The sequence below is a fragment of the Coloeus monedula genome, assembly GCF_965178545.1.
Source record: "Coloeus monedula genome assembly, chromosome: 16".
Classification (NCBI taxonomy): Eukaryota; Metazoa; Chordata; class Aves; order Passeriformes; family Corvidae; genus Coloeus; species Coloeus monedula.
In genome coordinates, this window is record NC_138796.1 from 14,148,305 (window position 1) to 14,169,340 (window position 21,036).

Sequence of the window (21,036 nt, forward strand, 5' to 3'; positions counted from 1 at the left end):
CGCTGTGTCAGGACAAACACAGGGTGTCCACACTGGCCTGGACTGAAAACCATCCATCCAGATTTATTTATTCCTACTAAAACAAAATCCTGTTAAACAGTACGTAACTCTGTGTCTCTACAAACTCACAGCTATCTGCCAAACAATAAAAATCCCAAACTACAAAAGATGAGTTGTATTCAGTAAATATAAATGGGAAATTTAGGCTTTGTGTAGAATGTTTATCAGACTATTTACAGTGCAACACAGATCGTTTGAGTTCAGATCTCGCCAGCTTCTCTCTCTTCTGACCTCTTGGAACGAGATTTGCCATTTGTGCTCTCGTGCCGCCTCTCAGAAGAGCTCTTCTCTTTCCTCTCTCTGTCTCGGGACTTTTCTCTTGAAGATCGATCTCTAGAAGATCTGAAGTACAAAGTAAACCATCGCTATCAGCTTCACAACTTAAAATTGTCGAATACCCACCAAGCAACATCTTTCCCTACCAGGGCTGTGGGATACGAGTTCCATACAGGAATATTCCTGGGTATTGTGGCATGGGGAGTGGGACCCCCATGACAGCAACTCTGGGCCCTCCGCAAGGTTTCTGTAAGGGAACGTGGGCTCTGCAGCGCTGAGTGCACGGCACAGCCTTTGTTACTCCTTCCTCAGAGTGATCCTTTCAACCTGTTGCCACAGGGACTCTCTCAGGTCTTCCCTGCTCCCCTTACTGTTTTTCTGGGCCATACTGAAGTGCCTGCAATTTCTTCCTCATCTCAGTTCATGGCTTCCAGAGCAGTTTTTCATTATGCCCTAAGCTACTGGCTTTCTGCTCAACTGCTTTAAATACCAACTGGATTCTTTGCTGGCTCAGCCCTGGGCTTCTCACTTTGCATCCTGACAAATGCTGGTTTTGGCAGCATCCCAGGTTCAAAGTCAGGATGATACAGATTTATATTCACAGCCCACCGCACGGGCACATCTTTTCACAGCCACAGATTTTCAGCAGTGCTTGCCTGTGTCAGCCCACACAGAATTAAGCAGAAGGCTTCCCATTAGGTCTAATCTGAAAGGCTGTTTCTTGTGTGATTTCCTGCCAGCTTAGGGAATAGCAGGATTCAAAAGGAGCTGATTCTGAGTGAGCTCAGCAGAGGCTCCCACATTTTACTCCAAGGCTCAGTACACAGGGTTTTGTTACAGTCATAACAGAAGGTACCCTAGAGGTTCCACTTTCATTCTTGTTGATTTTACGGTTTGAAAATACTGCACAAGTGATACATCAAAACCCAACAGCCATTTCATTTTCATGAAACTGTGTCATTTAACATCAGTCTGTCTGATGACATTAACTCTCTACCTGTTCCACAACAATGCCTGCTGCCTGCAGATCTCCTACCCTGAGATCTCCAGATCCTGTGACACACTCTCCATTTCTTTCAGCAAGTGAGACCTCAGACCAGCAGAACCTGAGGGCAGATTTCATTAACTCTTGAGGTCAAAACAGAAGCTACCCTCTTTCAGGAAACAGTTTTTCTGTTTGTTCTCTTGTTTTTGTTCTGTTTTCTTAAACTGATCCTGGCCTCTCCCCAGCTCTCACCAATTTGTGTAGGTGTGTCAGCTGGCCAATCCCCCTGCAATCTCAATGGGCTGGTTTGGATGTGTTCAAGGGTTCCGAAGTAATCCCTTACCTGCTCTTTAGTAATAGTTATTACAGGATCTTCCTCACTTCCTAATTGTCCAAACTTCTTTTCTTTATTTTTCATGTTCAAGACAGATTTAAAAAAGCACTTTAGTATCTCAGCCATTGGAGAATCAACAGCATTTACACCCCCCCTCAATTATTAACAGACTTCTTTTCCAGACCATTATTTCCCTCCCCTTCACCAGGTATCTTTAAAAGAAAAGCTGTTCTTACCCCTTAGCTAAGCTGACACAAGACACACAACAGTAGGTTTGTTTCTAGAATTGTACTTCAGTGCTGGTGCCTAATCAGGTGGCAGTGCTAAAGCACTCCCTTATTAACCAGGAGTCTTTAAAAAAATCCAGATCTAACCTCAGCAAGCACCTGGCGGTAGACTTGCTCCTGGGCTTAGAAGGGCTATAAGGAAACAATGATTCCAGTCAATTTTTCTAATACTCTACACACACTTGCCTCATCCTTCCTCCAACAGAGAGGCTGTTTTGCTGAATTTCAGAAAAACTTTAAGCCCTTCTTTGGACTATAGTGCTTCTCCTCAGACACAGAAGAACAGTATACTGCTCCTGTATTGCTTTTTCAGGAGGAAAAAGTGCTGATTCCTAAAGAATTCTCTCTCTCTCTCAAGCAGCCTTCTAACAGGAGGCTCTCCCCAGACCTAAAATCATAGACTCCTTCCCGATGCCAGCACTCGGAGAAGGAATCTGGGAAGCAGAAAATAACTACAGAAGTATAACATCCAAACTGCCTCTCAGGCACTTGGCTTTTACAGGCCCAGGGAAGCTCAGTTAGCTCAGAGAGGCTTCATGCTGCTTGCCATTCAAGGAGCATCTTGAGGCTCAGCACTGCAAATCAGGGAACCTGTTCTATCTCCTGGACTCTCAGCTGAGATCTTGCTGTACAGCTGCTGCCCTCACATGAGGCCACTGGGAAATCCTGCTTTGGCCCAGGAGCTGGCACAGGCCACTACAGCTGCTCTGGAGAACCCTGCCACGCTCCTGCTCACTCTACAGGCTGGGGAGGTCACTGTGAGCCAAGGACTCCCCTTTCCAGAAGCACTCCTGTCAGGAATACATACTTGTGTTTTGAACTCCTGTCTCTGGACCCCCGGCGGTGACCTCTGCTGTGGCTGCGGGAACGGCTCCGGTGGCGCCTGTGTCGGTCCCGGGACCGGGAGCGAGACTTCCGCCGTTCCCGGGAAGCTGATCTGGAGCGTCTTCGCCTCCGCTCCCGAGACCGTGATCTGGAGGGAACACAGATTGTCTCAGTACCTCAGATCTGCACCCCTGAGCCACCTCTCAGATGCTGCTGAGTAACAAATACCCAGAGCATCAGCACAGTCCAGCCCTGCCCGGCCACATCCCTGCTGACACCCAGGGCTGATCACCCACACAGCGGGCAGTTCCCTCCTCCTGGGCCTTGTGCTACCAACAAAATGCCAGTGGGTTATTCAGTTTGCTGTGGCAAGCTTACAATAATGGTGGGAGCTTTATCTATAAGCACGTGGCAAGGGCCAGAGCAGAGCTTACAACCCTGCATCACTCACAAGTGAGGCCTGTGTAAGTAGAAGAGAGGCCAAAGGAAGTGGTCTGTGAAATCACCATAATCCTAAGAGAATCTTCCTTGTCAAAGTCCTGCACTTTAGAAACAGATTTATTTCAGCCTGCTCTAAAAATAAGAAAGATGCCAAAGGAAAGCAGTGGAGAGGGAGATCTCCAGGTCCGTGATCACAGACAATGTTGCCATAGCATTAAGGCAAGCTCTTCCCAGAGATGTGGGGGTTTTAATCTCAACTCTATTTTCACATCTGAGGTATTTTTTATATATATATATATATATATATATGTATATATATAACAGATACTTCAGACATTAGAACTGTGGAAGTATATCAGGTATTTATTGAAAGAGGCCTCGAGGACATTCATGGGCTCACGCTCTGGAGCACACAGAGCCCATCCTGGCCAGGCTACTCAGCACCTGCTCTACAGCAGCACCACCAAGCTGAGCAGCACCACTGAGGTGCCCACACTGCACTTCCCATTTCTTTGAGGGAGCAAACCAGACACTGAGGCATTGAGTGAACTGCATTTGTGAGACCCAGGAAAAACCTCAGTAGCTAGAGAGAAACACAAACAGGCGTTTGGGAGAACTGTGGAACTGGGCACTCACCTTCGACGATCTCTATTTCTTGATCCAGACCTAGAAAGAAGAGGAGAGTTAAGAGAGAAATCATGATACTGCCAGTGGGTTTTCAGTGGGAAAATTCATCCACCCTGGCAGCTCTTCACAGGAATAAGCAATACCCCAAGTGATGCATTAGTTAAAAAAAAAAAAAAGCTTGCAAATGAAACACTTAATTAGCTTCAATTTTGGGAGCAAGAAGAATTTGTGAAAAACTGGAAAACGTGAGTGTCTGCACACTGAGCTTCCTGTCACAACAGAAAAGGTCTAAAAACCAATTGAGGCACTATTAATAAAGCACCACAATGAGCCTTTCCAACTAATTTTCTATGCATATTTGTTATATACTCTTTACTCCCTGCTGTGTAACACCAGCTGGATCAACTCTAACGCTTTCAAGAAGTGCCACTCTCCAGTCAGAAAGACATCTGCCAGTTTTCTGATTTTCGTTCCTTTGAAGCAGTTCCATGTTAAAGGGGTTTTAATAAAGAAAAAACAGCCTTTTCTCACTCCTTGTATTGGTTTACCAAACATTAGAAGGAAATTTCCATCAATAATTTTTTCCCTTTTGGGGAAGATAACTAGGAAAGAAGAGGGGACAGAGCCACAAGCGAAGAACTGTTACTGACAAGTGACAGAAATAAACTGAAAATCTTAGAAAGCACTTGAGAAGAGTAATCCAGGCCCTGCTGTTCTTTCTCAGATTCCACGACCTTCAGGGCTCGTGTGTGGCACTCTGAGCTTACTGCTGTCGGCATTAGCTTTTGACAGTTTGTAAATAACAACGGCAGAATTCTTTCAACTTCTGCAGCACCATTACTCAGCACCACTTAAAATACCACCGCACACAGAACCTACACCCTCCCTCCTCTGTGGCCACATTTCAGAGCCAGCTGAACATAACACACTGTCTGAACAGTCTTGTTTTGCTTTAATTAAGAAGTGGCTCCTCTCCCTGTTTAGTGACTTCGAGACTCACTCCTGTAAGTGCTCCCCACTGCACACACTCACACAGAGGTTCCATCTACACCCCACAGAGCTGGTCTGGCACTGTGACAGAAGATATGGCTGAAAGCTACACACAGACAAGGATTTAAGAAGCAATAGGCAAGCATCTGTTTTAATAATGTCATTTAAAACCATGCCTGGATAAGACAAGATTAAGAAAATCAATGTGCACTAACGTTTCTTCACAATGAAATGGGATTGTTCAATCATGGTAGAAAGCAAAAAAAAAAGCCCCCAAATTTAGAAAGGAATTCAGGTAGGACTGTAAACAAAGTGGAGCTGAACTTGGAGTCTGCAAATGAAACATGCACTGTGGCAACACACATGACCAGGTGAAGGAAAAGCTGATAAACCAGGAGAGCAGGACAGTAACCACACGCCTCCATTCCCACGTAACAGAACCTGACAGAGCAGCAGGACCTCCTGTAGATACCTGGCAGGCAGCTGGATTTTTTTGGTGGTTGTAATTACTCCAAGTTCTTAATGTTCTTTTTCCTCCTGATCACTTTACTCTGAACCACCAGTGCACACATCCACAAAAGCCCTTCTACATCCCCTGAAAAGCCTGGCTACCCTTCCATGCCTATGATCTGAGCAGGAGTATGCACAAAAAACACCTGATAATCACTTCCTAGAACCAGACTTCAGAATTCAGGAAGTATCCAACAAAACAGCATTGTTCTTACTCGCCTGAATCATTGTACAGCAGGAGACTAAAGAAGACTGCTGTCCATAGGAGCAAGAGGCTGAGCAAGTCTATTAATTTTTTTCCTCTTTTTTTTCCTCCCTGTATCACAGACACTTTGTGCTGAGTTTCATAACCTGTCTTTTGTCTAGCTTAACACAAAGGAAATCAGTTTGGCACCTCCACCAGGCTTGTTTGCTGGTGTACTCTGGAAGCAAACACCCAGGTCTGTACTTTCAAGCGTGCCACTCCTCCACAGAATTCCAGTCTTAAGTACTGGGTACCCAACAGCCACATCAAACAAAAGACTTATGTTTATTATCACTAGGGTAGCAATCCAGTTCACTCATTCCTATGTGGAATCACAGATTATTGACAAATTAATTACAGCTGTGAGAGGCAGAGTTTCACAAGGGAATCCACAGGTTTCCAGGGATGTCACAGTGCCTGTCAGTTACCAAAGACTCCCAAAGTCAAGCCATACTCTTACTGAAGTAACACCACGAAGATGCTGCATAGGAGGATACAACAAGAAGAGTTCTGAAGGAAACATGTTTCCTGTGGTTCCTTAAAATACCAAGCTCTGGCTAAGAGTCTGTCTGGAAGGTGGCAGAAGTCACCAATTAGTTTTTGATGAAAAAATGCCCCTGTGAGCATCGTGTGCACAGCTCCCAGCAGATAAGGGACTGAGAAATCTGGACTCTAACCTCAGTTCTGACACTGAGTGTCCACTGGGGAAACTGCTGTCCTCCCTCGGGTCAAGTTCTCATTTTGGAGAGGCAATTAATTTGACCTCTTCTGTATAGAACGCCTGACTCCTTCATAACAAGTTTTTCTGTGGAGCACACACGTGCCCCTGCACCATGCCAGAGCAAAGGCCAGTCACAGTCTCTAAGTACTGTCACATATGGAAACAGCAAGAACTCAGACTTTAGGCCAACTCCATGCAGTTCTTAAACCTTTCCTATTTTAAGCCTTAAATAAACATTCAAAAGCAGCCTTCAAACCCCCTCATCAGATGCATCCACATATGGACTACCTGTGAACATGAGAGGCTCTTTAGCTCTCAAGAATTGAGGGCTTGGGGTTTTTTTAAAAACCACTAAAACAAAACCACCACACCACAGAAGGAAGAAAACCAGCATTTTGAGAAGATGTGGATCAACAAAGAGATCCAGAGGATTCTTCCTTAAGGCAACTCTGTTGAGCAACTTACACAGAGAAATTACCTCCAGGAGGAAGAGGCACCATGGAGAAAGTGAGTCCAGGTTAGGCAGGGTCCTACTGTGGGTCAGGAAGAGCCTGCCATGTGGCAGCTGCGTGAGAAGACACTTCCCATTTCACTTCCACATCGCTAACCACAGCAGCAGCAACAGCAGTCCCTTTTGATTAACTCCAGCAATCATCAGGTAGCTGCAGATCCTGCAGCTCCCAAACTTAACTGCATTACAGTTGCATGGATAACAGAAGGTTGTGAGGCTCTCCATGAAGTGCTACAGTTCGACAGAAAGCTGTAGCATGAACTGCTCCTTCATATCGCACTAGGCAATCCCCAGAGAAAACCCACATAAAACGCCCTAATTGGAGTTATACATAATATGCATATAATAATATGGATAATGAATAACAATTTGGGGCTTACATCTTCATAATAATTAAAATCACCATGCTGCTTCATGCTGGTATTTGACAGCAATTCCAGCAATGTATAGCCAGAGCCAGCACCATCTTAGAGCACACTGCAGTTATAAATCTCATATTCCTCAGACAAACTCACTCTTCAGCTGACTCTGGGTTTCAAAAATAGCTCTGCACAGGTAGCAAGGTTGGGGTCTTTTTGATGCAAGAAGTACACGAGGAAAAACACACGAGGTAAGCAGGGAGATGCTGTGACAATCCAAACAGCATTCCTACCCAGCCACTTCCTCTGCCTGACCCCTGCCAATAACCACCCTCCCCACACCAGGCTGTTTAACTGAGCTGTTTACACACAAGATGCCTCTTCAGCTCAAGTACACAAGAAATTGTTTTTCCAGTTCAGCTGGCAAGATGCAGAAGAGCTTGTCCTGAGAAAACTAATGTTCCAGCCCCTCCCACTGCTCAGGAATTACAGACATCTGAGCAGGTGACACACATGGCTACAACCCCCAGAAGCAGCCACTCCTTGGGATCCCTCAGCTTCCTTAAAAAATGCTTGCCGAAGCTGTGTCAAAAGCACCTCACTTGCTGTAGGAAAGTTACAGGCAGTCCACTATTTGGCTCATGGACACCAGCCTGTTACCATCTCCAAGCCTCCAAGCAGTGAGGAGGGCTGTCCAGGGAATTTCTGCATGACTACTGCCTTTTGAGCAAGCCCAGTCCTCACTCATCTTAAACTTTCCCACTCAGATGCTCTGGATGAGGGTATTTTATCCAGACTCAGATTCCCTAAAACAGGGATTAGACCAATATAAGCCTGAAGACTATGGGGAACTCTCATCTTTCAGACACACAGTAGAGGTTAAAATACATGTACAATCACTCTAAGGTGGAGGAGTGGAGGATTTGTGCATTGCTTTTATCTTTAACTGAATGCCAAGATGCTCACAGAGCATCTGGAGCACATCCAACAGCCACTCCAGAAGCAGATGCTGAATTCATGCAGTGCTCATGTACAAGAAATCAGATACTTCTAAACTTCACAGGCCAGTTCCCAGGTTCCACTCACCGTCTGCCCATCCTCTCCTCTCGTTCTCTCTCCTCTCTCCGTCTCAAACGATCCTGGTTTCTCTTCTCTTGCTTTTCTGCCACTGTTTTCTAGGGGGAAAAAATAAATCCACATCATATTTCAAGCATACAGTAACAGGTCAGATCTGCAGGAAGACCATTCCAATAGCAAGACAAAGAGCCATTTCACTGCATTTTATGTGCTAACCTCTACCAAGGTTCTCATTTTTCTCAGTTGAGGCACTGACCTCAATGCACTGTGAGTGAGGCACAGGAATCACAACTCTTACTCAGCTAAAGGTCCCTCTTTGCAAGCAAAGCCAGTACCACAACCCATTACAAATCATCTCAGAAAACTCCTAGTGGTTTCAAGACCTTTCCACTGACAGAACCATGTGAAACTTCCGTTCAAACATTTCATTAAGAGGTCTCAAAGTCAAAAAACCCAGAGTAAAAAATTTCAGTCATGTCAATGAGAATGACCGTACCAAAGCTCCAAGGAATAAATTACAGCAGTGGTCTGGTTTGACTGATTCTGAGGGTACATATTTAGTTACCTAGAAAAGACAGAACAGAACCCAAGACAAGGCTAAACAAAGCCCCATTTGATGTTTTAGGGATTCTGCAATTGGACATTTCTGAGCTTTTACAAGCCCTCTGCAAAGAATTCTGTATTAATTTTAATAGAAATGTTCAAGATCTTCGGAACAACAATGAGAAGGTTTAAAACAGAGAGGATTACCCTCAGCTGATCCAGTTTCTCACGAATCTGAATGAAACCCAAGTGTAATTTGCCTCCAAAGTGGTCAGCAAGACGCCGGTCGTTGTCATGGAGACCCAGATATGCTGAACAGACTTCACACACACGCAGCTTCTGCTGCTGGAAACTGGATGCAGGCATTGAATTTCGGTATTCTTCCTACAGGGAGGCAAGAAAACCCACACAAATGTCAGGGAACCCTTACATAGACAATCCTCCAGGGAAACCCCTGCAAAGAACTGCTTTGAAGAATCTAAACCCACCCTCCCACAAAGGAGGTGCCACACAAATGCTTTGTAGGCACAGCTAACCCTACAGTCTATCCCTGCAAGGGACTGGTGCCCAAGTATTTCAGAGGACAAAGCCCTCCCCGCCCCAATCAGCTCTCTGCACTAGATAAAAGTTTCTAAAAAGCTTTTCATCCACCACACTGCCACCTGTTTGCTGGCATAGGGCTGGAAATACAAAAGGAGGTGCCAGCACACAGGAAGAGGTAGGAACCATCCAGCCTAGCCCAGGCTCCTGTGACAACTCACAGGGGAGCCAACATTGTACCTCTGCCTCTTTCTTTTTCGCTCGGACTTTCTCCACTTCCATCAGGATCTTTTGAGACTCATCAACATTTCCTTCAGCTCCCAGCTGTTCAGCTTTAGCTAGGAGTTTTCCAATGTCTTCATTCAGCTCATGTACTTTCTCTGCCTGAAGAGAATAGTTAGTTTTTAGTAAGACAAAAATGTGATAAAGCTTGCAGAACAACATTTCATTTTTCTTTAAGAAATACTGCGTAACGAAATCAGCTGTTGGAAGATGACCATGAATCTCCAAAAGTCCCCAACAAAAGGGACTGGTGGACCAATGTCAATGCATCACAGACACATAGCAAAGAGAGAAACTGGATGTGGAGAGATCATGATCTGCCAGTCATTTCTGGCTTACAGATCAGCATGGAGACCACAAAATCAGCTTCAGAAATGTCTTATATTGGCCCAATTAGGCAAGTTCCCAAAAAGGAAACTCCATGAGCATTTGTTAAATGAAACAAAAATCACGGGATGATGGACTTACTACTCTAAATTATTATGGTAACATTTCATAGCATGGGGGAGAAACCAATAGGCTTTATTTCCAGCTAAAGCAATCTCTTTTAGAGTCCACAGTGCTCCGTAAGTTTGTCTCCAGAATGGCCAGAGCAGCATTTGAGGAGGATGACTGGAATCTCCAAATCCTCTGTGGAGCATAACTCTCCAGTATCACTGGTGTCAGAGAAGCAGAGCACCAGTGCTCCCACCGAGACTTTGAGAACTGATGTTTAATGAGAGGCCAATACCTTTGCAGACACTTCAGCACTGATCTCTTCCTGTGTCTCAGCCAGGCGTTTCTTGGCCAGTTCTGTTCTCCTGTCACACTCTGCAATGAAGGATTCCAGGTGATCCATCGCCTGCATGATCAGACAAAGAATTATGAATGAAGGTGCTCTCCGTGCTAGATGTAGCTTTGACAGCCAACAGCTGCTATCCCTGTATAATGCATAAACAACCTCAAGAACAGATGCTTTGAGAAAAAAAACAAATGACACTTTGCAGAACAAGTAACATTTGACCCCTGCCCTGTAAACTTGACCCAGTTCCTTTACTGACAGATCACAGGGTGCTCACATCAACACTGCTTTGCACTGGAACTTCCTTCCTATGCAGGAGCAACAGGCACTAGGATAAAAGCACTGGAATAACATGAAAAGGAAAGATGGAATTGTGCTTTCCCTTGATCTGTTCCATCACAGAAAGGTGAAATGAAAGCTAAATCTGACAAAAGTTGAACTACTGAGCAGAAGGCTTTTAATGTTAAATCTCTTTCTGGGACAGGGCATCAGGTTACAAGGACCTGGTACAGAGCAGCAGGTGTGGGGCCCAAGGAATGCCAGGGAGCCTCCCAACTAGCCGGGATAATGGGGTGGCAAAGGCATTAATTACTTCTACATTCTCAAGTCAGCAGTCAGGCTGACATTCAGGAAGGGGCTGCACATTCTGGACAGGTAACACATCAAATAACATAATGAGCTGAAACGGTCACTGAGTTCTACTGTACAGCCCAATAACTTCAAGAAGCCATTTCCACAAAAGTAACTAAAATTTCTCCATGCTTACATCCAGCTCAAAAAACAGGTCTCTCTCTTTACTTGCAATCTCATAATCTGCTCGCAGAGCCAAGTCATGGATCTTTGTACATTCTCCCAGGTCCATTCGCTGTTAAAAGAAAAAGGAGAACCCACATTAGAACCCTTCATTACAGCACCAAGCAGCAGAGCTCTCTTGCCAACTGCATCATATCAAAAAGTCTTTTTATGATAAGCAGCTGCTTCTTAACCTGTCAGTACCAGAACCAGCCAGAAGAACCACATGCTTGCCTGAATTCCTTTTCTAGGTGTTCTGGGAACAACATTAAAACAGCCCAAATGCTTTAAGTCCAGTCTTACTCCTGCTCTAAGTCCCAGGACAGCCTCAAAAATGGCTGTGAGGGAGGTTGGTCTCTTTCAATAGGCACCAACTGCAAATGCCTCCTATTGTGGAGCCACAGCACAGCAAAACATAGCTGCACCCTGTTTAAAGCTCATCTGGAAATGCACATCTGTGTCAGGATGAGCCCAAGCAACACATGACATACCAAATTGTAGGACACACAGAGAATGCTTCCTGTCAACAACAAAAGGACTTAAAACAAATAAGGGCTACAGCCAGCAGAAATGCACAACCCCCCACTCAGCAACAACAGATTGTTGATTCCACAGCCAGACCCTTCCCACATCCAGCTGCAGCCTGGAATTTGAAAACCTGCCCAGCAAAGCTAATTCCTACACATAAGCCCATTTAATGAGAGACTTAAGAGCATCTCCCAGAAAGCTGACCTGCGTGCTGCCCTTCCCTCCCACTGCACTTCATGCTATTTGAATTTCTTCTTTTTTTTCCCACCTAGTAGTTAACATGAACCCAAGTCAATTATGCTCTCAAAACATGCAAGCTGCATTTCAACATTATCAATTTGTATCAAAGAACATTTCTCTTCCTCTTAGAGTAGAAAATGAAAATGACATTTTGAAAGCCAAAACAGTAAAAGCCCTAATTGTGAGCCACTGTAGGAATGGCAGGGTACATGTCATTGCATGAAGGAACATCCCAACCCACCATCCTCTTCTCTCACTGCCACCCCACTGTCCCCCAGGAGCTCAAACCTGAACATGCACAACAGGTGTCAACTCAGTGAACTGCAGAAAAAGCTGAACTGGGATAATGCTGAAGCCCTGTGGAAAACCACAAACTAAAGCTGGGGATGCTTATGTGAAACAATGCAGACAGCAGTGTTTAGAATGAAGCAGAGCAACTACAGCAAACTCTACCAGTTTACACTCAGGTTTTCAGCAGGTGCCTGTTACTGGATTTTCTCTTCTAGAAAAACAAAAGTTCCAGAGGACTTGCCACTATTTAGCCTTCCTCATTTTGCTCAGATTTACCAGAACCAGAAGGTCACAGGCAGCAGGCTACAGAAACAGACACTGCATCCAGAATATTCCTGCTGAGCTCTCTAACAATAGAAATTTAATGCCTACAAAAAAAGAATGTTGGTACTTTTAGAGCTTGATCATGTTCCACTTCAGGCAAGCCACTTCAAAGAATGCTAGAGTTACTGTTATTTTATCACAAAAATAACTTTCTATGACATGACATCTTTCATTCTTCTGGTTATTCTGCTGAGATCACTTTCCAAGACAGAGAGAAAATAATGGTATTGGATGTGATTGTCACACATCATAAATATTCTTATCTGAGCTCTTCCTGCAAGCTGAGCCACTAACCGCACTTCAGAGAATGGGCTCTGACCACTTACAACAGCCAGCAATGCTTCTGAAGCTCCTATTCCTCTCCCTGTTCATTAACAGGCAACGAATCCCTCAACCTCTTCCTCAAGAAAGAACACTCAGTCCTCACCAGCTTATAAACTTCAAATTTTCCTCCCCCTCCTTTGAGATGTTCTAGTGCAAGGAGACTTCCACAGGTATTGCTCACTCGGGGTAAGACCACCAGCCCTTCTGCCTCAAGGCATCCTCTCATCCCAAGGAGGGCTGTCATCGAACACTCACCCTTTCCACAGAAATCATTACTTGCTCCAGTCAACACTGGCTGGTTTATAACACAGGCATGTGAGACAGGCAAGCAGCAGAGCCTGAGTTAAGATTTAACTCCCCATACACACAAAGATTAAAGACATTTAGATGTCACTGATCGTTAGTCCTGCTCAACATTTGCTGAGAAATCCACATTCTGAGGTATCTCTTATGATATCCACTGAACTGGCAACTCACCACAAAATTAAATTTTCACAAAGAAAAATGTGCTTTAATGGCGATCAGCGTTGCAGAGTTTCATCCAAATGAAAAAGGAAAACACAGACATCCCTCTCACCCCACAAAAAGAACCAACCAATTCTAGAACCTACGGATTTCAACTCATATTTCCCAGTAGGGGACATGATTAATTCCCTGGATGTAATTTCCAAGGTATGTTCAACCTGGGCAGCTTTGAGGCTCATCTGCCCACCTCTTTGTGGAGCTGAAATTCAGGAGAATTGCCAGCTGATACCATCTCTCAGTGTGCTACAATACTTTCACTGGCAGAAATATGCTTGCCACAAGCTGTAGAGAGAACTCAGCACTCACCATGAACTATGTGGATGACAAGGGCCCTGGTGACAGCCCATGGGCTCACTAAACCAACTTCTGTTCTCCCAGAATGTTCCTCCTTACCCACAGAGACCAAAGAGAACCACTGTGGCTTATTTAGTGGCAAGGGGTCAAAAAGACAATCACAGGAACAAACCAACTTAAAATGACAGCTCTTATGATCAGGAACACTGGTGCACCTAAACAAAGCAAACATCAACAGGCCTCCTGCAGCTCTCAGGAATATTCCAGAGTTTTGCTTACAGTCTGGACTCCTTCTCTTACTCTGCACCTGAAGGTCAGTGAGTGGGACTCCATCACATTTCACTAAGCACAGCTACCCAAGGGATCAGCTTCCCACTAAGGAGTATCTGCACGCATGGAAGATACAGCGGTAACAATGCCTTCAGGGGAGGACACAACAGAGCAAGCACCAGAAGGCTTGGAGCATCTGTTGGAAGTTTCCAAGAGGTCCAAGGTCCTGATTTCTGCAGTAGTACACCCAGAGATGGATTATACCTGACCCAGCTGAGGCAGATTCACCCATACAGCTCTTCCGTAGCAGAGCACCATAAAGCGCCAGTGAAGCTGCCTGAGATCACGAGGAAAGACTGCACATTGCAGCTAAGTTTCATTCTGTACTGGCAGCACTGACAGCTGAAATGCTGTTCCTGTTCTGGACATCACATGTTCTTTCAACACAGATCTGGAGCACCAATACTTGCTCTTGCCCCCAGGAACCTGCTGACAGAGGTGTAGAGCTCCACACCCTCTTCAAGGCCACCACATGATCATGTGAGTGATCCACAAGATCACTGGTGCAGGAGCAGTCTTCCTGTTCCTGCAGTTTCTGAGCACAAACTCTACAGCAAGAGGGAAAGGACAACTCAATCAAGCCAAGTAACAACAGAAGCAAAAGAAACTAATTCCTCAAGGTACTTCTCTGCCCCAGGAGACTCACAACCCACCTCAAACAGTTCAGACTTCCTCCATGCTTTGGCACCAGCTCACACACATCACTTAGTTCAACCCCTTAAACTCATCATTTACCCTCTTCCTGAAAACCTGTCAGAAGAGGTAGAAGGCAGCCTTCATCTTCAAAACACCCTTTGGGCCCCAAGAAACTGTTGTAGAATCTCTTGCCAAAAAACATACCCTGACCACAGTGACCTATACAAAGGATGGAAGTTTAAAATTCTGAAATGGAGGTGAGGTCATATGGAGGCTGATGGAGCAATAACTGAAAAACACATCTGAGCTTCAAAATAATTTTAAAAAAAAGGAGGTACAGAGATTGGTATTCAGCTTTTCCAATTTTATTCTGCAAAGGCAGCCACTGAGAAGCTAAAGTTTGAGTGCTCAGAGCAGAGGCAGCTTTTGCTACAGCTCCTTCTACCAGTGCTGCCACATGCCTGCTATGGCAGTGACACAAGCAGGGGCAGCAGTGCCAGCCCTCCCTTTGCAGGAGACCCTCTGTGTCCAGCCAGCTCCCTAAAGAGAAGCAGGAAGGGCTATAAATAACCACAGCATCTCTCAGCAATCTGGTTAAGTGGACAGACACTGTGAATTGCCACAGTACTTAATGCAAACAGGGAGGGCAAAGATGGATTTCAAACGTCGATATTCACCTCCATCCTGCAACTGTTACACAGCAATGGTGACAAAAGACACACTGTTTTCTTTCCAAAGTCAGGCTGCAGCTTTCATCTGGGAGCCCCAAACGAACACTTACTTCACAAGAGTTCACTGTTAAAAGCCCACATCACCTTCTGCTCTCAGAGGTAGCACGTGAGCCAAACCTTTGAATGCTGGCCAGCTCTGTTCCCACAGGGAACAGCAAAGGAGCTGAGACAACTGTCTGAAACCAGTCAGGCAGAGTGACACAAACAACCAAGCAGCTCAAACAACCAACACTCGGCCAGAGATGTGATCTGCCATCACCACCCCAATAATGACAGTAAAGCTGCAGTTCCATCAGCGTTGGGGAGAGGAGACTGAAAATCTCCAAGGATTAGTGCAACAGACTAGCTACAGGCTTGGAACCACCATAAGACAAATTTCAAGCTCTATCTCAAACTGCTAAAACAGAAATAATTTAGCAACTTCACACAGGATTGTGAAAGAAAAAGCATTTCAGGTCAATTCTGAGACCTCCTGGCTTTTTTTTTTTTTTTTTTTTGAGAAGTGAGAGCAGTTGCATACACAGATCACAGGAACTGGAATTAGGATTGTGACTGCTCCCTGGGCACGGAAAGCCTGGTCTCTCCTAGAAGTCACTCACCCTGCACAGACAAGAGTTGTACCAGCATCCTCCTCACCAGAATCCCTTATTACAGAGGACATACTTACTGTTCCAGCCAGGATATCATGGGGACAGCAATCCAGAAGGTGGCTCTTGCACACACGATCGTCCGTAAACTTCACCCTTTGTCTGGTTTCATCTCCTGAAATTCATGTGTGGTTTAAATAAGGAGACATTAGAACACCAAGGGAACATAGGTGTCGGCATGAATATTTCACCTCAATATGCAGATTAAAATATTTGGTGCTCCTGCTCCCCAAAATTACTCAAAAAAAAAAAAAAAAAAAGAAAATCTTAGAGAGTAACAGGATATTCTGGAACATTTATAATTGGCAACAGACACTATTTTAGCATTTATTCATCCAGGACACCATGTTAAACACAGTGCTGGTGAGCCAAGCAATGTCCAAGGCCTGTCATCCACATAAAGAAGCAGCACAGCCAGAAGAGAAAAGGAGACAGACAGGCTGGCTCGCAGCCAAAACCTGTTATTTTTTTTCCACCCTTTTTGTTTTTTTACTGTGAAGAAGGGGCAGGAGATACCAAACCCCACGCTATCAGATCACAAAACAGGGCTGTGCTGGGCAAAATTTATAGGCAACTGCTCTTTGCTCAGGTGATAATTGAGCCATCGGTCCGTTTGGTTTGGAACCCAACTATGCAGTGTGTGCTCTCCCAGGCCCTGCAAGGAAGGAGCTGGCAGGTCCTGGCCTGGAACACACCACGTGCTTCCCACCCATGGCCCACCCTCAGAGGACATTTTACACTCAGGAGCCACTTAAACGAGACAATATCAGAAAAGCAAAAAAATAAATAATAAAAAAAGAAACAAAGTTAGTCAATACACACTGCGAGCTCCAACACATACTATACCCATCTGCATTCTTCAAGACCTCAGCTGCAGAATTTTATGCCCATTGTTGAAAAGTTTTAAAGGAAAAGCTTTCTTGCCCACACCTGCAGTAAGGAAGTCAGGGGAATGATACATAAAAGTAAAGGCAAAGTGGTAATTGTATGTGACAATTTTAAAGCTCATCTGTGCATATGACACAGGTATGTGTAATACTAAAGTATGAATATAGTTTAGGATTCACAAGCATCCAGGAATAATGTTGTGTCTACTGAAATTTTTTTTTTTATTTTTTTTTCTTTCTAAGCTACACTTTTAAAGTTACTTGTGAAAAAAAGCAAACACTTTTTTTTTTTGTTATAACAGCTTTAAAAATTGGTTGTGACTCACGGCTCGATGAACATGAGGCTTTTCTGCAACTCCCTTGCAGATTGATGTAGGCAGGCAAAGATACACTGAACCTTTATAAATAAAATAGAGGGGCCACAATTGTTCAGTTTGTATGAAATAAAAATATGGGAAGCAATTCAATAGCAACTCAATACACAGAGAAAGAAAAGCACTTATTCACTTACGAAACAAAGTGCAAAGTGCCTGGACAGCCCTGTTAACGTGCCAAAGGGAATTTAAGTACCCAGCGAGTCGCAGAAGGGAGACACAAACCGCAGCGGGACCGTATTTTGCACGGGCTGTCACCTTTCTCGTCTCGGACAGCACCCGGCGCGGCCGGCGCTGCAGGCACACCTACCTACGCGCCTCTGGACGTGCGGGCACGGAGCCGGCCCTAAGCCTGTCCGCGGCAGCCGGGGCCCGGAGCGGCGAGGCTGGGCGGCGCCGGGCGCTCTCTGGGGCCGGGGGGCCGGCGGAACCACCGCGGCCAGGCGTGGGCCCTCCCGGGCTCCCTCCGCCCCGAGCGCGGACAGGCCCAGGCCCGCTCCGCCGCCCCGAGGCTGGAGCCGGGCGGACGGGGGCGGATCGCGCCGCAGGTCCGGAGCGGCGGCAGCAGCCGGGCCGGGCCGGGCCGGGCCCCACGCGGTGAGGCGGCCGCCAGGCCGCGGCGTTTCCTGCAGGCCCTGCCCGCCCCTACTCACCGTCCCGGGCCGTGCCCATGAGCTGGTCCAGCAGGGCCCGCATCTGTGCCTGGGCCGACATGGCGGGACCGGTCCGGAGGCGGCGGCTCCGACTGAGACCGAGACCGGGACCGGGGCCTGGGGCGGCGGCGGCAGCTCAGCGGCCTCAGCAGCGGCGACGGGCGGCAAACGCCGAGCGGAAGCAACCCCGCCCTGCACCGCGCTGCATGACGGGAAGGGTAGTCCGCCAGGGGGCGGGATCCGAGGGGCGGGGCTGGAGGGGGAGATGCGTGGTGGGCGTGGTCAGGCAGAATGGGCGGTGGCGCCAGGGGGCGGGGCCACAGCGAAATGGCGTGGTCATGTGAGGGGCGTGGTCACTATGACGGGGCGTGGTCACCGTGAAGGGGCGTGGTCACCGTGAAGGGGCGTGGTCCGGCGGTGGCGGGCGGCCCAGCGCGGCCCCGGCCCCGCCGCGGTGGGACCGGACCCCGACACCGGCGCTGCCCTGGCCGCCCCGGCAGCCACCCCAGGGCTCGCCGGAGGTGGGCACAGTAGCTGGGTCGCAGCTGTGCCCCGGGGCCAGGCTGGTGCCCGGAGCAGGCCTTGGCTGCGCTCGCTGCCGTCCCCACCGCACTTGTGGCAGCTCGGGGCTACCGTGGGGAATGTGGGGAAGGGAAATGTGGGGTAAGGAAAGTCCCTGCCTGGGGTAGGGGTGATAGGACACATGGCCGGGACCGGGAGGAAGCACCGGGAGGCAGGGTGGACGCATGGACAGGGGGACGAACCCCCTTGCACATGGGTACAGCCGGGAGAGGACCGAGGACAGGGCAGGACAGGGCTGGACAGTCCGTGGCTGCTCTCCCGGCTGAGGGGGGAGGATGAGGCCGTGGTTTGCAGAGGAGCTTGGGCTGTTGCGAAGCTTTGCCGTGTGCTGCGTTCCCTGTCTGGCTTTCTGAGCTCCAGCTCCATCTCGCACCACTCCCGTGAGTTTTACCTCTTGTCTCTTCACCGGGAGCTCCCGGCCCCGGCTGCCCTATGCATGCTCCCTATGCCGGAGAAGTCCCACCTGCTCTTTTTACTGCCACAGGGCTACGAAGGCGGCGAGGGTTAGAGCTAGAGCCCTGGTGCAGGATGCTCCGTTTGCCATAGTCATGTCTGGTTTTCCCACAGATTTAAAGCTTCGTTGGCTTTCAGGGAAAGGCAGAATGAGCCAGCCCCGGACAGGGCTGTGCCGCCGCCCCGCTCCGGTGCACCATCCCGGGTGAGCAGAATCAGCCTCATCTCAGACTGCGGTCTGCCACCTCCCTGCTTGTCTGCGGGGGTTTCTGCGGACAGGAGACCTCTTCCCTGTGGGACGGGAGCTCCTCGTGCCCGGCCCTGGCAAGGTTTGGAGCAGGGATGGCCACCCTAGAAACTCGAATGGGTGCAAAACCACATGCCCAAGCCTGTGGCAGGAGCAGCGGCATTGCCTGTCCCTGCTGCTCGTCCTTGGAATGGTCCTGCTGAGCCCTGAGTGTTCCCTAAGTGCGTTATTCCTTCCCACAAAGGACGGACACCTCATCACTCCCAACTCTGTGAGCCGGCAGCCAAGTCATGTGCTCCCCACACCATGTCCCACACCTGGACCCCCTCGCCAGCATGCCCAGACCCTTCCCACCCGGGCAAAGGGACAGCGCTGCCCTTTCCTCCGGCCGCACTGACCCGGAGGCTGTGGGAGCTCTCCCCATCTCCTGTGCTGCAGGAAGAGGGTCTGGGGCAGAGATGACTGGGGACACCAGAGGAAGCCGCAGTTCCCTGGGGATCGTGGGGGGGGATCGGGGTGGCTGTCCGGCTCCCAGGGCTGGTCCCCCGGGTTGAAGCCGGCAGCAATGCCAGACCATGCCAGTGCCGAGCCGTGCCGGGCGGGTGGGTGACAGTGGCGAGCAAACCGAAGGGTGCCCGTGGCTAATCAGCTCCCACCCGCCGTGTTTGCCCAGCAGTGCCCGGGTGGCTGCTGCTCCCGCCCCGCGTTGCCGCTGTGAGTGTTCAGGGAGAGGAGAGGGAGCTGTGCGGAGCCGGTGCCCAGCTCCGCCCCTGCAGGGAGCCCCAGGGCTGCCGGCCCGGGGAGAGGGTCGGTGACAGCCCTGCCCAGGCTGGGACACTCTTCTCGCCAGTGCTGCACCCTGCCAGGAGCTGGGGACACCATCTCAGCACTGGGGACAGCTCAGAACAGGGTACTCGGGGCAGGGGGCAGGGAGGGCTCCGAAAGAGAGACCAGGAGCTGCGATCACTCCAAAAACAGGAGAGTGGGACAGCTCTGGAGCAGGGCTGTGGGTGTCCCCAAGCCCAATGGCCATTGTCCCATTCCCTGAGGGTCCCCAACACCGGTGACAGAGTCTGGGTGCTGTGTCAGGCCCCTGCCATCCTGTGCCCTTCAGCTGTCAGGGGCAGGCTGTCCTGTGTCCTCTGGCCATCCTGCGTCCCCAGTCACCCTGCATCCCCCAGCCATCTGTGTCCCCTGGCCGTGGTCTGTGCTGCCCCAGATGACCCTGCTGGCACGTCCTGCTGCCAAGGCAGAAATGGCACCTCTGGCACAGCGCCTCTGGGACCTGAGCTGATTGTCATCGTCCCTGTCCTCACAGGGGAGTTGCTGTGGGGGTCAGCATGGCCAGAGGCCATAGCACAGACACAGGGCCCACAGGGTGAAAATGCTGTCATTCAGGTGCTGTCCTTGCCGTGGGGCTGGCTCAGCCACTCTCCACATGGCATGTCCACCTTTGCATCCACAGATTCCAAAACCTCTTCCAGGGCTGGTCGGGGGGCCCAACATCCATTTCAAAGGGGCACAAAGCTGGAGATGGGTGGTCTGAGCTGCATGAGGGTAGTGCAGCACCTGGGGGTACCTCACGGAAAGGCTTTGCCCACTGCAGCAGCAGCCCCTGTTTGCAGAGGCATCGCTCGATACGCAGTATGTTCTTCAGAAGATCCCTACTCCAGGAGTCAAAATAGCATGAAATTTAATTTTACGCCTATTTGACAAAGCTTGATTTCGCCTCCAATCAGCAGGGAGATAAGAGCCCTCGGCACAAGTGTGCGGGCAGTTTGGCAG

The 21,036-nt window shown here is 48.4% G+C and overlaps 1 protein-coding gene across 3 annotated transcripts; it reads right to left on the reverse strand.

Moving 5' to 3' along the window:
• Positions 1-43: 43 nt before the first annotated feature.
• LUC7L (LUC7 like) lies at positions 44-18,149 on the reverse strand. Of its 3 annotated transcripts, XM_082292476.1 has the most exons (11): positions 17,970-18,149; positions 16,076-16,170; positions 11,160-11,258; positions 10,343-10,453; positions 9,571-9,714; positions 8,998-9,174; positions 8,257-8,345; positions 3,845-3,874; positions 2,751-2,915; positions 1,665-1,726; positions 271-402 (listed from the first exon to the last, which is right to left on the reverse strand). In XM_082292476.1, exons 1-10 carry the CDS (start codon positions 18,028-18,030, stop codon positions 1,699-1,701), a joined length of 999 nt encoding a protein of 332 aa, XP_082148602.1. In that variant the 5' UTR covers positions 18,031-18,149; the 3' UTR covers positions 271-402; positions 1,665-1,698. The 3 variants fall into 3 exon arrangements, with proteins under 3 accessions (XP_082148600.1, XP_082148601.1, XP_082148602.1); XM_082292474.1 differs by lacking the exon at positions 1,665-1,726 and having other exon boundaries at positions 44-402; XM_082292475.1 differs by lacking the exons at positions 1,665-1,726; positions 17,970-18,149 and adding an exon at positions 16,902-17,184 and having other exon boundaries at positions 44-402.
• Between the last annotated feature and the right edge of the window lie 2,887 nt (positions 18,150-21,036).